Source organism: Gavialis gangeticus, unplaced genomic scaffold (assembly GCF_001723915.1).
Source record: "Gavialis gangeticus isolate Ggan-Ray unplaced genomic scaffold, GavGan_comp1, whole genome shotgun sequence".
In the NCBI taxonomy this organism is placed as follows: domain Eukaryota; kingdom Metazoa; phylum Chordata; order Crocodylia; family Gavialidae; genus Gavialis; species Gavialis gangeticus.
Window position 1 is genome coordinate 52759767 of NW_017728997.1, and position 17562 is coordinate 52777328.

The window sequence follows — 17562 nt, forward strand, 5'->3', positions numbered from 1 at the left end:
TCTTGATGGTACCTGACTCTGCAGTTCCAGGTCCATGCACCATCAGGCCAGGTGGGCTCTGTGCCTCCACATCCGGCTGCCTGTCCCTGTTGGAGTGGCTGAAGCCCCACATGGAGTCAGACCAGCCCTTCAGAGCCACAAAAGCCAGTCTCATTTCTTGTGAGGCGGTTACCTGTCCTCCAAAAGGGTCCCGCTCCACAAAGGCACGAGTTGAAATGCCACGAGTCACTAGACCTCTGTATGGTACGTGGCTCCCACCTGCAGTACCACAAGCCCTATGTGCTGGCACAGAGCCAGCCCAGTCTGGCCCAAGGGCGCACACCAGCTCTGTGCCAGCACATGCAGCCCCTGGGACTTAGCCAGAGCCGAGCACTGGTAGTGGGGGCTGTGCACCATTGAGGGGGGGTACATGTGGTGGGGGAACCCACACTCACCCACAAGCCCCATGCCGAGCCCCCCTCCTGCTGGCAGGTGCTCCCCTCCCCACTCACCAGCTGGCCAGTTGTGTGGCACCATGCTTGGTGCCTCCATATGGGACTCCCAGCTGGAGTGCTGGGAGTCCCATGGAGGTGGAAGCACAGAGATTGCCCAGTCCAGTGCTCATGACCTATGAAAGCCTGTGCCTCCCCCTGGCTTTTAGTGGGCCAGCTGCAGCTTGGTAATACGTTTTTTGGAGGGGCCCTTTAGGCCAGATAGAACAATTTGGTGGGCCAAATCTGGCGTGCACTATCACTTCCTGTGTCTTGCACTTAATGCTTCTGTTGATGCATCCCAAAACTGCATTTGCCTTTTGTGCAGCTGCATCACACTGCAGGCTCATGTTGAGTTTTTGAACTACCAAGACTCCCGGATCCTTTTCTATGGTGCTGACAACCAGCCACCTGTCACCCATTTTGTATTTGTGGTTTTGATTATTCTTCCCAAGATCTAGTACCCTGCATTTGTCCACATTGAACTTCATCCTGTTAGCTTCATCCCAGCTCTTTGATATGTCTAGATACTTCTGAACTGCGCTCTTAACCTCCAGCATGTTCACAGTCCTTTCCAGTTTTGTCATCCACAAACTTGCTCAAGAAGCTTTCTATGCCAGAATCAAAATCATTAATAAATGCATTGAACAGCACTGGGACAAAGAGAGACCCCTGTGGGACTCTGCTCAAAACCTCCTACCATTCTGACATGGATCTATTAATAATTACCCATTGCTGGCAACTATTAACCCAGTTATCTATCTACCTTCTAGTAGTTTAGTCCAGCCCACATTTCTCCAAATTGTTCATGAGAAGGTCATGTGGGACCTTCTTAAAAGCCTTGCTGAAGTTTAGATGCTCCATATCCACAGCATTCCCTTCATTCACCCAAGTATTTACTTTGACAAAGAAGGATATGAAGTTTGTTTGACGCAGTTTGTTTTTCATAAATCTGTGCTTGTGATTGGCCTCTGTTTCTCTAGATGCTTGCAAAAGGCTTTCCTTATGCTCTGCTCCAGTAATTTCCCAGGTATTGAGGTGTGGCATCCAGTATGTAGTTCCATGGGTCTTCCTCTTTGCCTTTTTTAAAGAGGAGCACTACATTGACTCTTTTTCAATCCTTTGTTACCTGGCCTGTCTCCCACAATTTCATTAATATAATTGACAAGGGCTCTGAGACCTCCTTTGCCAGTTCCATCAGTACCCTGGGATAAAGTTCATCTGGCCCTGCTGACTTAATTCAGACCCATCAAAAGCTCTCTAACCATCTCTTATTATCTCCTCCCTCAGCTTGCCCACTTCCTTTTCCAGATTATCCTTACTACGTGTCTGGCTGCATTTTAAGTTTTTGTGAAGGATGAGACAAAGTAACTGTTGAGTAGCCCTGCCGCCTTTGCATCTTCTGTTAGGAGTCCTCCGGCTTGTCAGCATAGACCTATAGCTTCCTTGGTCCTTCTTTTCTGGCCAACATACTTACAGAACCTCTTCTTGTTGTACTTTAACCTCCTTTGCCATGTGCAGCTCACTCTTTAACTTTGCCTTCCTGATTTTTATCCCTGTAGGTTCTTGTTAGTTCCTTATGTGCTTCTTTGGTGACCTGCCCATCCTTCCATTGCCTGTATGGTTTCCTTTTGCATTTAAGGCATTTTAAAAGCCCCTTGTGCAGCCACATTGGTCTCTTGCCATTCTTCTTGTGCTTCTGTCATGTCAAGATAGTTTCTTGTTGGGCTTCCAATACTGTACCCTTAAAAGCTCCCAGCGTTCCTGAGTACCTTTATCCTGCAGTCTGTCTTCCAATTGCACCATGCCTATTAACTCCTTTAGTCAGATAAAATCCACCTTTTTGAAATCTAGCATCCTAATTGGCTGATTTCATGCTTTCCCTGTCTCAGGGTCTGGAATTCTATCGTTGTGATTGCTTCCTCGCAAGTTACCCATCACCTTCACAACCTCCACCAGTTCTTCCCAGTTGGTCAGGACAAGATCCAAGATAGATGACCTCCTAGTTGTATCCTCCACCTTCTAGAACAGGAAGTTGTCTTCCACACAAGTTAGGAGCCAGTTTGACATTTTATTTGGTTGCATTTGAGTACCTAACTTGAGATACTCAGACATATTTTTTTCAGGGTAGAAGCCACTCATGGGTGCCTTTGACTGCAATATTTCAGAAAGCCAAGCTCTACATTTATAAAGCTGGGCACCCAAAAAGCTTAGGAAGACAGAAATAGAGGTGCTTTTCAGAGATGTAGATGTTCCACAGAAAACTTAATGTATTTAGATACAAAGAGTGAAGATGATCATAGTAATTTGTTCTTATGCTGAGAAATGTTTACACTGAAAATGGAGAAAAGAAAGGCAAAATCTAGTATTTTAAGATTAGCTACCTAGTTCACTTAACAGGTCACTCACCCAGGAACCCAAACTTTGGTGCCACCATCATCATTCTGTAAACTTTTTTAAATGGGCACCTAAATATATATCTAGAATAGAATGATCTTCATGCAGACATGTATGTGCTTTTTTAATTGCAGTTTTTCTGTTGTACAGTCGAATAAATGTTTTTTTGTGTAGCTGTTGACATTCGGAAGACAAATTGTAACAGTTTTTCTCCCCTTAACCAACAGTAAAAAAAATATAAGGAAACAGAGAATGAAAATTTTGTACAATGCAGTCCTTGAAGCTCGAGAGCCAAGCACAGGCAGAAGACTCTGCGATCTATTTATGGTTAAACCCTCCAAAAAGGACTATCCAGATTATTATAAAATCATTTTGGAGCCAATGGATTTAAAAATGATTGAGCATAATATCCGCAATGATAAATACTCAGGGGAGGAAGCTATGATTGAAGATATGAAGCTAATGTTCCGAAATGCAAGGCACTATAATGAGGAAGGCTCACAGGTACTGTTCAAATTATGCAAGTGTAATTACCTTTCTGCTTGCTTGCAACAGGAAAAAACCATTTAAATGTTGTTATAGTCAGTCTGTGGTTACTCCTTCCAGTTGTTATGCTAATAGTTTACAGAATAAATATTAAAACTTCATTGGAGTATTTTTTTTTACTAAAATATGAACACTTCTTTATTTACCTGAATCCAAGATGACCCTGAATTTAAGACAACCCCCCCAATAATTAGATTCTATACATGGAAAATGTATACATTTGTGATAATTTTCCATGTATATCATTTGATTATTGGGGGAGCATCTTAAATGAGTATCCCACACCATTGCATAAGGACAAGCAGTGGTGGGGGGGCAGGTGGTAGGAAAGTCAAGTAGCCTGACCCCTGCTCCTTGCCCTCCCTCCCCCCACTCGCTCCCCACACACATTGCATCCTGATGCATGTTCCCCCTCCCTCTCATGGCTGCATCCTCTGGCACCTGCCTCCCACCCCACGTCTGTCCCCTTGTGCCTGCCCTCTCATCCCTTCCCCCCAGTTCTTCTCCCATAGATTCTGGTTCCCAGCCTGGTCCCACTACTGCCACCTACCCTCTGGCCCCACTCCAGCCTGAGGTATGGAGCACATGGCTGCTTCAGCCCCAGCCCACCCATGCAGCTGTGCCTCAGGGTCAGGGCTGGGGCTGGAGCTGCAGCTACTGTTGCCACAGTCGCTTCTGTGTGGCCAGGATGGGTGTAGCCAGAGTGACCATGTGCTCCATACTCTGGGGTGGAGCAGATCCAGGGCTGGACCTGGACCATAAGCAGTTGGAGGGGGGTGGGAGGAGGAGCCAGTCGTAGCTGCAGCTCTAACCCCAACCCCAACCCTGGATCAAAGTCAGAGTTGCAGCACCCTGCTTGTGCCTGAATCCAAGAGTAGGGGCTTTTTGTTCCCGTGTTAAATGAGGAACAAAACCTCATCTTGGATTTGAGTAAATAAGGGATTTTTTTCATAGGGATCTATATTCTTGTTCAACTGGGGTCGCTGGATATATATATATATATATGCTCCTTTTAAAAATACATAATTTAGCTATGGTGAATAAAGCTGGAGTAGAGCTGGTATCTGTATTTTCCTAGTGCTTAATGAAAAAGAGTTATGTAGTTAAATTTCCATCATTCAGCTTCCTAGAAACCTATTTAAATAATTGGATTATTTAAGGACATAATATGGATTTGGGGTCATTAAGGACATAATATGGATTTGGGAATTTTTATTATCATAGAGTCATACAAGAGCTTGAAAGAATTTGGTGTTCAAGAGAGGAGCTTAAGAGCTTGGTTTGTTTACCCTAGCAAAATCAAGACTTGGGTGGATATAATTGCTCACTATAAATATGTTGAAGAAGTAAATACAAGGGCTAGAGAAGAACTATTAAAATTAAGGACAGTATCGGCTCAAGAGGAAATGGATACTAACTTAATGAATAAATGTAAGATAGAAATAAGATTTCCAACCTAATCTCATCAGAATAATATGCTCCCAGAACCACCTCCCTGTAGCAATAGCATGGGATTCACACTATGAAAATAAGTGTATTGTGCATTTGCTTGTGATTTAGAGGTGCACTGATACATTGGTCTATATCGTATTGGCACAGATAAAAGGAAAATGGACATAATCAGCCTTTTTTGGCTGATGTGACCAATAATGTCACCAATAAATGCAGTGTGCATGCACACAGCCACAACATGCACAGGGCCAGAAGTCCAGCCCAGCAGCTTGGAGAGCAGCATCCAGCTGATAAGTCTGTTGGATGGAAGGGGCATGGGGGAGGGGGCAGAATGAGGCCCCCCGTGGTGAGCGATGGAGTGGGGCAGGAGCAGGCATTGCCCAGCCAGGGTGGGATGGGGCACAGAGGAGCTGGCGGCTCATCTGGCGGGGCACTTGGGTTGGCTCCCACCACTCCACGCGCCCCCAGGGAGGCATAGGGGGCATCTGCCCTGCCCCAACCAGATCTGGGTATGGGGCAAGGGTGGGCTGCCATTGCAGTCAGGGCCAGGGGACTGCACTGCACTTTGGCCAGGTGGCAGTGCTGGGAGTTGGAGAACTACAGTGGGAGCTAGTCACCCCAAAATTAGCTGTAGCGCCCCGCCCCCGCCACCCACCCAGCCTGAGCATAGCTGCTAAAAAGAGTCTGGAGCAACCCTGGCTCTGAGCACGCAGCAGGCAGTCCACCCTCACCCCATGCACATATCTGGGGGGGCATGTGCCCCCTATGCCTCCTTCAGGGCTATATGCAGTAGCAGGAGCTGCCCTCCATGCTGCTGTGCTGCCTATTGGCAATCAGATTACTGGCAGCCAATTATTGACCATTCATATCGGCAGATACCATCGACCCAAAAAATCTTTATTGATGCACCCCTATTTGTGATGCTGTGGGATTGGATTCAGAAGCTGAGAAGTCCCCATTCAATTCTGTGTTCTTGTCTGATAGATGGGGAAATTATCTTAATTCATATTAACTTATTTTCAGTGCCATTTTATATAGCCTTTTCAGAAAGGAGATGTGATTGAATTGCATTGTATTTACACAAGTCCTTGATTAAATTGAATAATGTTTAAGTATGATTAAATGTATAATTCTGTTATGTGAAAGAGAAGGAAAAATCTTTTAAAAAGTAATTATTATGGATAATTTAAAAGTAGGTAATCTGGTAATAAAAAATAAATGGCTTTTATTGTTATGTACCAAATCTTGAACTCTATATTTAGTCATTAGTCAGGTAAAAATGAGTCAACAATAAAGACTTTGGTATTTTATATTATGTAGGTTAATGCAGCTGTTAGTATTGCTACATACAAATACATTGTGATCACAGAATTGTGTAAAAAAATCTTCTAAAGATGGCTCTGTGGCCAAGGGGCTTGTGTGAAGAGCTGGGGACTAGAAGGTTGGGAGTTCAAGCCTGGGTATGTGTCCCTGAGCTTCCCAGCTGGCCTCATGGCTTTGAGAAATTTGGTTTAGGAGTGTAGTAGTGGGTGGCATCTTGGGCAGCAGTGACCACAAGATGATTGAGTTCAGGATCCTGAGGAAAGGAAGGAAAACAGCAGCGTGCAGATCCTGGACTTCAGAAAAGCAGACTTTGACTCACTTGGGGAACTCCTGAGCAGAATCCCTTGGGAGGCCAGTCTGAGGGGGAGAGGAGTCCAGGAGAGCTGGCTGTACTTTAAAGAAACCTTACAGAGAGTGCAGGAACAAACCATCCTGATGTGCAGGAAGACTAGCAAGTATGGCAGAAGACCAGTTTGGTGTAGCATAGAACTTGTCAGTAAGCTGAATCACAAAAAGAAAGCTTATAAGAAGTGGAAACCTGGACAAACAACTAGGGAAGAGTATAAGATATTGCTCAGGCATGCCAGGATGAAGTTAGGAAGGCCAAAGTGCAATTGGGGTTGCAGCTGGCAAGGAATGTGAAGGGTAACAAGAAGAGTTTCTACAAGTATGTCAGCAACAAGAGAAGGATCAGGGAAAGTGTGGGTCTCTTACTGAATGGGGGAGGGAACCTAGTGACAGAGGATGCAGAAAAGACTGAAATACTCAATGCCTTTTTCACCTCAGTGTTCAGAAGCAAGGTCAGTTCCCTGACTATTGCATCTGGCAGCACAGTTTGGGGAGAAGGTGAGTAGCAAACTGTGACCAAAGAACAGGTTAAGGACTATTTAGAAAAGCTGGACATACAAAAGTCCACGGGGCTGTATAGGATACACCTGAGGGTGCTGAGGGCTGATGTGATTGCAGAGCCACTGGCCATCATCTTTGAAAACTCATGGTGATCAGGAGAGGTTCTGGACAATTGGAAAAGGGCAAACATAGTGCCCATATTTAAGAAAGGGAAAAAGGAGGATCCAGGGAACTACAGACCAGTCAGTCTTACCTCAGTCCCTAGAGCAGGAGAAGAAAGTGATTAGGGACAGTCAGCATGGATTCAGGTCCTCAAGGAATCCATTCCTAAACACTTGCAGGAGAAGAAAGTGATTAGGGACAGTCAGCATGGATTCACCAAGGGCAAGTCATGCCTGACCAGTTTGATTGCCTTCTATGATGAGATGACTGGCTCTATGAATGTGGGGACACCATTGGATATGGTATATCTTGATTTTAGCAAGGCTTTTGATATTGTCTCCCACAACGTTCTTCCAGGCAAGGTAAGGAAGAGCAGGTTGGATGAATGGATTGTAAGGTGGATAGAAAACTGGATGGATCATTGGACTTAAAGGGTAGTAGTCAATGGCTTGATGCCTAGTTGGCAGCTAGAATCAAGTGGAGTGCCCCAGGGGTCCGTCCTAGGGCCGGTTTTGTTCAATATCTTCATTGTTGATCTGGAAGATGGGATGTAGTGTACCTTCATTAAGTTTGCAGATGACACCAAGGTGGGTAGAGTAGTAGGTATGCTGGAGGGTAGGCTTAGGATTCAGAGTGACCTAGACAAATTGGAGGATTGGACCAAAAGAAGTCTCATGAGGTTCAAAAGGGCAAGTGCAAAATCGTGCACTTAGGATGGAACAATCTGCACTAGTAGAAGCTAGGGGCTGACTGGCTGGGCAGCAGCTCTGCAGGAAAGGACCTGCAGGTTACAATAAGCTGAATGTGAGCCAACAGTGTGCCCTTTTTGCCAAGAAGTCTAATGGCTTACTGGCCTACATTAGTAGGAGTGTTGTCCACAGATCAAGGGAAGTGATTATTCCACTCTATTCAGCCCTGGCAAGGCCGCATCTGGGTACTGTGTCCAGTTTTGGGCCCCCTACTACAGAAGAGATGTGGACAAATTGGAGAGAGTTCAGCGAGAGCAACTAAAATGGATAGGGCTAGGGCACGTGATTTATGAGAAGAGTCCGAGGGAACTCGGCTTATTTATTCTGCAGAAGAGAAGACTGAGAGGAGGTTTAATAGCAGCCTTCAACTACCTGAAGGGTGGTTCAAAAGAGGATGGATCTAGACTGTTCCCAGTGGTGGCAGATGACAGAACAAGGAGCAATGGTCTCAAGTTGTGGTAAGGGAAGTTTAGGTTAGATATTCGGGAAAAAATTCTCACTAAGAGGCTAGTAAAACACCGGAACAGGTTGCCCATAGAGGTTGTGGACTCTTCATCCTTGGAGGCTTTTAAGACCCAGCTAGACAGAGCCTTGGGTGGAATGATCTAGTTGAGGACAATTCCGCTTTGAGCAGGGGGTTGAACTAGATAATTTCCTGGGGTCTCTTCCAGCCCTAATTTTTCTATGCTTCTATGGCAGCCAGAGCATGCAAAATGTTGAGTTTAGCTAACTGAAAAATCATAGATTCCTATTTCACTATTGGCCATGATTACAGAGAGCAGTAAGAGGTTAGATACTCTGTTCTTTGTTTATAGGAAAAAAGGATTTTGATGCCTTAAAGTAAAATACCACTCTGCTGTACTGCATGAGGGCATATAGAATGTGTGGTGTTTTTAATAAAAGGAAAATGTAGTTGTTAAAGTGCTCAGTAGTGCAAAACATACTCCGACTTATAAAAAAATATTTTCTACATGGCAGCATAAAGTTATTAATATAGCCTGTGGAGCAGAACAGTGTAAACCAATTTAGGAAGAACATTGTTCTTAATCAGATATTTCAATAATCTGATTATGGCAAGCAGTGAGCCATATAGCTGCAATTGCATATAATTTAATTCTACTTTGATAGAGGCATGAAACGGCAAACTGCAATCTGAATTTCTTTATTTACTCTTACTGCAAATGCATTTGTGAGATTCATTGCAACAACTCTTAATTGTTGACAAGCATGATATTTTTTTCCTAAGGTAGCATTGGAGGACTTTGATTGTAACATACTAATTGGCATCAGGTCACTATCTACGACATGCAGATTTTTGGGTAAAGGTTTGATATATGAGCTCTTTTAAAATAGAATATGTCTGCGTGTGAACTGTTGAATGCCTTATTGACATAATCAGACAAGGTTTTTTGGGTGACTCTGATATCTTTTATTACACCAACTTAAACGTTGGAAATCAATTTTTAAGCAAGCTTTCCAGTTCAAAAACCCTTTGTCAGGCTGAGGAAATTTCGGCAGTTGGTGTGTGCTCTTTCTGGATGGAATGAAAAGTAAAGAAGCCAGAAGCTGGGGTGGAATGCATACAAGATAGGCAGTCAGTGAAGATGTAGATTGAGGAGTCAATGGGTGAGAGACAGACTGTGTGTGGGAGAGAGAGAAGGACATAACTGTACCCAATTGACATAATAGTACCCAATTCTAGGTATTCAGTGGTTCTTACATAAGTTGTGTTTAATATGCTGTATGATGCACAAGCACATAAAAATGAACAGCTTTTTCCCTTAAGAAGTTTATAGTTAGAAAGCACAAAGACAGAAAAGTTCAGATACATGGAATTTTGGGTAGTAATATGTGTTTGTGGTTTCCAGAGTTTGGATTTTCTTTTTTTATTGTAAAAGTGTGTGATTTGAGGAATCTTTTGAAAGGACAGGATACTTCCATGCATAACTGGCAGCATAAGAGAAGATATAAGGATGAATAGGAAAGACCAAATGGAAAAAGCAAAGGGAGAAAGCTGGGGGAAGGAGAGTGTGTGCGTGTGGGGGGGGGAAACAGCACCAAGGAGGTAATTGTGGCAGAGCACCTTTGGTGTCTGCCACTTTAAGGCTGAGAGTAAGCAGGTGCAAGCCAGTCCTGATGAAGCGACCATTTTAAATCCAGGCCTACAGGGCTGAGCCTGCAGTCTGTTGCTGACAGCCAGAGCAATAATACCCAGCTGAGCTGCTGCTCAAAACACCTTGGAGGCAAGCCAGTAAGCAGGCAAGATGGAGACTGGAACTAAGTTCCAGTGGAGAGAGCAGCCCAGGAATAACATGTAGCTCCACAGGGATAAGACCAAGGCAGGTAAGCCTGCATTGGTCCTGGGCATGACCAGAAACTGTACCCTGCCTGGGAAGGGTGGTCTGATGGTGCTATCCATGGCAGGACAGCCCCCCAGAAATGCCAAGCTAATTACCTCCCTGGTGAAAGGTGAGGAGGGGTGCCTCAAAACCCCAGCCCCCAGATCCTGGTGGGTTATCCAGAGACGGGGACAGGTAGGGGGGCCAGGCACGTCTTTGGACACCTGAGCCCTATGGGGTGCAAAACCCCAGAGGCCCCAGCAAGCAGGGCATGTGTGGAAGACCCTAGTGAGTGGGTAGTTAGGCCATGGTAAGTCTACAGATGCCTGATGCCGCGGTTGAGCCAGAGGCCGAGACCTTGGTAAGTTCTCCGATGTGGTGAAGCTGAGTTTGGGTCAAAAGGTTAGGAACTTGTTTAGAAGGCCCTGGTGACAGGGCACAAAAGGAAGGCCCTAGCCGGAGGGCGTAAGTTGAAGCCCCAGGGAGGGAGCAGGTAGGCTAAGGTCAGTCTACGGACTCCTGAGGCTGCAGTGGGGCCAGAGGCTGAGACCCTGGCAAGTCCTTATACATGTTGAGACTGAGTGTTGGGTCAGAGGGAAACCCCGGTAAGCCCTCAGACCTGGGGAGGCAAAGTTTGGGTCAAAAGGGCGAGTAGTTGGCCCTAAGGAAGGAACAAGAGTGATGAGTTACCCAGAGAGGGACCTGGGTCAGAGCTCTACCCAGGGCGAGGTGAATTGCCTGGCCACCATTCAGATGAGGGTCACAGAAAAGGCCCAAAAGGCTATGCCAGGGCCAGTCAAGGAGTTCATGTAGGTAAGCCTGGTAGTCTACGTGGTCGCTCAGTGGGAGCAGGGCAGGCTGTGTGTGGCCCGGATAGGGGCAGAATGTAAGAGGCCTAGTGAGAGAGGGTGGAGTGCAAGAGGCCCCTAGAGTGAGAGGGAGGTGGTATAAATGAGGCCCGATGCGGCGGAGTGAATGTACAAATGTATGAGGCCTAGCAAGAGACTGAGTTTGGCCCAACCATGAACCGGAGCATAGGATGCCATCTGCGAGGCGCAGCACATAAAGGGAGGTCAGAGTTCTTTATAGCACCCCCTGGCATTGGGGCTTTAGAACTGGCAGCCTCCCTCATTTTTACACGAATTTTGGGAACAGTAAATTGTGGCAGGCGAGACTGGGGGGACTTCCCTACTTAGACGGGTGGGCGAGCCAGCGTGAGTCCTGGCCCTAACATGGCCCCTGTCACAGTAACAATAGGGAACTTGAACATTTTTGAGAAATAAACAAAATGAATAACAGAAGAGATTAACATGAGTTCTGGGAGTAAAATATTAGCAGCAGCATTCAACTGATTTTCATCTCCCCCTTTTCCCTCTTTCAAGAATAAGGCATGAATTGGAAAGTTCAAGAAAAGGAGATTGCATCAGTCAGGTGAAGGCCTACCAAGATATATGGGGAGGAGCTATATTTGAAGGGGTGGACTGTACTGATTTTTTTTTTTTCAGATGTTGTAGGGGAAGAATGGTAGGATTTAAGCAAAATTAAGACATGCTGAAGTTGGGAGCAAGAGAAGAGCAGAATCTGGTATGAAACTAAGTTAATAAGTTTTGACAACAGGGAAAAGAAAATTCGATGGTGACTAGGGTCTGTGTGTTTTGGAAGAAAAGATCAAATTCATCTCTTGGACACTTGGGCTGAGATTTTAGGCACTTGGTTCCCACTGATTTTTGTAATTTTTTTTTTAGTGGATTATGGGCATGTAACTGCCTTGGTTCTCCTGTGAAAATCCTAATTTTGGAAGTTGAATTGCTGCTGGTGTGTTCAAGAGGAGATGACTGAAAGATGATGCCCTGAATAGGGGGAAATAGTTTGGAGAAAAGATTGGTGTAGGGAAAAATTAATAGATTAGGAGATTGGTTTTATCTATCACACCTAGGCTGACAACAGGAAGGAAGTTACCAAGGATAAAGCTTAGAGGATAACTGTGGGAGGGTGGGGGGTGAGGATGGGGCAAAATTAGTTGTTGTTTAGGTTTTTGAAATAGAAGATGGATTGTAAAGGTTTTAGAGAAAGTTGTTGAATAGGAAACTAAACCAGTGGGAGCAGACTGCATTTCTTAGCAGTTCTTTCTGGGAGAAAAAGAAAGAAAGAGAAGAGGTGGCAGTTTGTAATCTAGTTTGGGAACCAATAGAGTATTTTTTTCTTTTTTCCATTTTTTTAAAAAAGGTCAGCAGATTAAACCTTAGAGAGGTTGCGAAAATTGCTTTTCATCCTACCTGGATATGCAGCCATATTTAGGATGAAATTGATGTCTGTTTTGTTAATGTAATGCCACATTGCATAACTACTTAAGACTGGAAGAGAATATTACACAACCGAAACTAACACGATAACTGGCCATGTCCAGATGAGCAGGATATCCAGGAGTCAAAAAAACCTGCAGAGGAAAAAAAAAAAAAAAGTAGAATAGTGCACTCACAGGCAGTACGTGCCACCCAAAAGTGGAGCTGAGCCACCCCACAGGGAAAAATTGCTGCTGGAGCCCCGGGAAGCCCCCAGGACCCCAGGTAAGGCTGCAGGGGCCAGCCCAGTGCTGGCCCCAGCCTCCCCTACTGCTTCCAGGGTAACTTGCCATGTCAAAGCATGCATGGCACAGGTGTTCCCCAGAGACAAGTAGCAGCAGCACAAGGTGCACTTCTGTTAGTTGTTCCCCTGGGAACCAAAAGTCCACACCATGTGTGGACACAGCCTGTAGGTGCATCTACATATGCAATTAATGTTACATGATAAACTCCCAGTCATGCACATGAAACAGCAGCACTTTATGCTGAGGTGGAGCAGCCATGGGCTGGCAGCAGGCTCAGGGACTCAGCCTCAAGCTTCAGGTGACAGTGTCAGGCAGAAAAGGGGCTGGCTGGAGCAGAAGGGTGGTGAAACTATGGAGCCATGTGGCTGACCCCCTGGGGCTGCTCCACCCTGGCTCAGAGCACTGCTTCATCCACATGTGCGCTGTAGTGCAGTAAATGACTCTGCCATAAGATAAGACTGTCCCCGACAGTAGTACCTTACGGTGGAGTTAATTAATTTACTGTACCTTAATACCAGCACTCATGTAGATGGTGATGCTTTACTGTGGAGCTGATCAATCAACTCCACAGTAACGCACACATGTAGATGTACCCTACATTGTTGTGAGACATAAATACATACTATACCAGCGAACTGTGGGTTAGTCTAAATACTACTTGTTTTGTTCCAACATTTTATTGCTTTGTAGGTATACAATGATGCTCATATGCTGGAGAAGATCCTTAAAGAAAAAAAGAAGGAACTTGGACCTCTGCCAGAAGATGATGATATCGCTTCTCCTAAATTAAAGCTAAGTAAGGCAATTTTGAAAAATGAAAATTACAACAGTTGCTTTTTTTTTTTTTTATTAAGAAATCAAATGGTGTGGTTTAAGGGTGTCAAACTCAGCTTTGGCTGGATCTGTGGGGCCAGTGGTAGCTGTGACAGATCTGTTGGTGGCAGGGTGGGTCTGAAATCAGGCAGCAGTAGTAGACAGGAGCCAGTGGTAGGGGTCAGGTAATGGTGGAGTGAGCAAGGGCTGTATTTGCACAACATTTGCTTGCCTCCTGCTATCAGCAGTCATTTCCATCGGGCACAGGGACCCTGAATTCTGTGGCAGACCTCAACCCACTAACCCCAACCTTCAGGTTCTGGTAGTTGTCTGGGCTACTGGTGGGCCAGAAGAGATGGTTCCACATGGTATCCTGGTTTTCTCTGATTTAAATAGCAGAAAAATGTGGATTTGGGGTTATTTTTTGTAAATGAAAATTGGGGATTTTTTTAAATCGGAGAAAAACAGGATCCCTGGTCATATGTTTGACAACCCTAATCTAGGTCAGCAAAACATTAATGTTAAAATTAACATATGCTCAAAGATGTTCTCTGTACCCTGACCTGACATATACGCTGAAATGGAACCGAGTTAAAATGTTACTGTCCAAAGGGTGGTCGTACTGTCCACATTCTGTCTTGTTAGCATATTCCTTTGTTCCAACAAACCCATCACATGCACACATCTTAATTTGGTCATTTACTGGTGTCTTAATTTGGGCATGCCTCCTAATTTAGTCCATCCACCAGAACTGGAAATCCCAAGGGCTCTGCAGCTAAGAAAGTTAGATGCACTTTCATAGGCTTGTTCTGCAGTCTTGTCATTTGTCCTTTTATGCTTCATTTTTCCCATCTTTATGTTGAAGCTAAAAACTTTTACACTAGTACTTTGACACTTAATGCATTTAATGCAGAAGTTTCCGAACTGTAGTCTGCGGACCATTGATGGTTGAAAGGACTGTGGTGAATGGGCTGTGGATTGTACCATGCCTGTACACTTTTATGGTATTTTGAATTATAAGTTTGATAAAAGGTGCCTGGTGGTTTGTGAGAAACTTTGAAGACTGACATTGGTCTGCTGGTCCAAATAGTTTGGAAACCTTTGCATTAATGGCTGTAAAATGTTTTGTTGTCCTGAAATGGAGTGTAGTATGTGAGGATAGTAAATTGAGTTGCTATTACCTACTTTATTAATTTGGTAGAATTTCATGGTGATTTTTCCATCTGTAAAATCAGAATAATATAAAAGATGAATCGGTAGAAAAAAATCAGCAGAAAGGATTGGAAATTCTAGAGGAGTTCTCTAGATTTCTCTACAATTTCCTTCCAACTCTGTTAAAAAAAAATTGTAGATATCAAGTTAACATAGCTCCTTTCATACATGCCTGTTAAATTCTAAACTGAGAAGGTAAATGTTTCAGAGAACTGTTTTAAATGTTATATATAATATATGGACGCTTTTGAGAAGTTGATGAGATAAAAAATGCAAAATTATCAAGTAAAGTATAGATATGCAAGAATCCAAGAGCAAAGACCATGTAGTACAATGGAAGCTCCTATAACATCAAAAAGCTAATATAAGCAGTAGTCCCATTGGTAGGCATTGCTTCACATTTTACTTATAATAATAGTGTTATGCTTAATTTAGACTAATTACTTGTGGTGGGGTAATCTCAATATATGAAGCTCTTAATGTCAAGCATGGAAAAGATCTGCATAAAGAAGAGATTATTCTCGGCTATTGAGTTGAAGTAAGACTATCTTGCAGAGCTGATACTTGTACCAGTGGCTTAACGGCAGAGTTGGGGCCTGGGGTAAATGCAGTTACAAAAGCAGCAGAGCACATATAGGTTCTGAGAGTGGTGGGGATGGGACGCAATTCTGAGAGCAAGGGAAGATGCAGAGTTCTGAGAGCGGGGGCAGAGCGGTCACAACAGTCTTACCCATGCTGAGAACTCCTAAACAGTTCCCAGCTGAGGAGCTATGGCTACTGCAACAGTTGCTACTATTGCTACCACTTCTATCACCACTGTACCTACCCCAGCTGATGCTTTTAAAGCAGCAGCAGCAACAGCTGTGGACCGTTGCATAGTTCCCAGCATAAGTATGTTGGGACACAGACCCTGTTGGGGGAGGGGCAATTGTAGCTCCCCTCTTAAACTGGCACCCAGGGTGAGTGCTCTTCTCACACACACCTAGTTACACTACTGATTTGTACAGGGCTTCTTCAGGTTTCTTAGAGTACCTAAACTCACACTGATAGGTCAAAATTTAATTTACTGTCATAACACAGATTTCAGCAGTTTAATATCCAGCACTTTATATACTGTTTTAAATTATCCATAGTGAAAACAGAGAAAAACATCTGAGGAAAGAGAGAACGCAGAAAAGTTGCCTGAGCCCTGGAACGATAAATTGTAAGGAAAGTGAACAAAACTGATTTTTGGTTTTTGTGTCTTTGGAACTTTTTGTCTGTCTAGGTAGAAAAAGTGGTATTTCCCCTAAAAAATCAAAATACATGACTCCAATGCAGCAGAAACTGAATGAGGTATATGAAGCAGTGAAGAACTATACCGATAAACGAGGAAGGAGACTAAGCGCCATCTTCCTGAGGCTCCCATCTCGATCAGAACTTCCTGACTATTATGTAACCATTAAAAAGCCAGTTGACATGGAAAAGATCAGAAGCCACATGATGGCCAACAAATATCAGGATATTGATTCCATGGTAGAAGACTTTGTAATGATGTTCAATAATGCCTGCACTTATAATGAGCCAGAATCTCTGATTTATAAAGATGCCTTGGTCCTACATAAAGTTTTGCTTGAAACAAGAAGAGAGATAGAAGGAGATGAGGATTCTCATGTCCCCAATGTAACGTTGCTAATCCAGGAACTTATCCATAACCTTTTTGTGTCTGTAATGAGCCATCAGGATGATGAGGGCAGGTGTTACAGTGACTCTTTAGCTGAAATTCCTGCTGTTGATCCCAGCTTTCCAAACAAACCACCTCTGACCTTTGACATTATCCGAAAGAACGTTGAAAATAATCGCTACAGAAGATTAGACTTGTTTCAGGAGCATATGTTTGAGGTACTGGAAAGGGCAAGGAGGATGAACCGGTAAGATATTATGTATATCAGTACCTAGTTTTGTCAATTTTGAGTTTCATCATTGACCAAAATTTCCTTTTGATTTCAATATTTTTTTTTCTGGTAGCATGTTAAATTCTGTTGAATTATGTACTTTTAATTTTTTTAATGTAAAAGTAAGGAAACGTAAATAATATAACATTTGCAATTGTGAGAATGCAAACCAAGGCTAAAAGACCACAATGCTAACTTCTAAATCTGGAAGAGCAGCTCAGAAGAATTTGTAAGCAGTCACACAGAAAGTGGCAGAGATGGGGTGAGGAAAGAAATTAATTGTTTTTAGGGGGAGGTGTCATGTTACAGACATGAATCATGATCCAACATTAAGGTAAGCCATGTAATTGAGTTACCAGATTTTTAACTGAAGTAATATATTTAGGTAGAAGAAATCTTGCAGAGCTGCACCAGATGATAAAATCTGTGGTGGCTCAGCCATTTCAGTGCCTCCTTGGCTAGGGACACATTACACAGAAACTGGTTTAAGTGATCAGAAACTGGTTTAAACCTGTAACAGAACATAAATTCAGTGCACATAAACCAGTTTCAAAGTGGCTGAAAATGGCTTTAGGTAAACCTGGTTGAATGTAGTATCAGACTTAACTGATCTGTTAATGCAATGTCTGTCCCAGATCCCTTCCTGGTTTAAGTTAAACCAGAGTCCCCTAGCATCCCAGATGCTTTGCAGCCCTGGGCTGGGCTGGGCTGTCTGCTGGAGCAGAGCAG

General features: G+C 43.9%; 1 protein-coding gene across 8 annotated transcripts in view; it reads left to right on the plus strand.

Moving 5' to 3' along the window:
- The window catches only part of PBRM1 (polybromo 1), a 147576-nt gene that overhangs the window by 80592 nt on the left and 49422 nt on the right, over positions 1–17562 (plus strand). For all 8 annotated transcript variants that reach the window (XM_019505222.1, XM_019505221.1, XM_019505224.1 and 5 more), the window contains 3 exons: positions 3095–3371; positions 13565–13670; positions 16167–16809. In XM_019505222.1, coding sequence (XP_019360767.1) covers positions 3095–3371; positions 13565–13670; positions 16167–16809 — 1026 coding nt within the window. The remainder of the gene's footprint in view (positions 1–3094; positions 3372–13564; positions 13671–16166; positions 16810–17562) is intronic.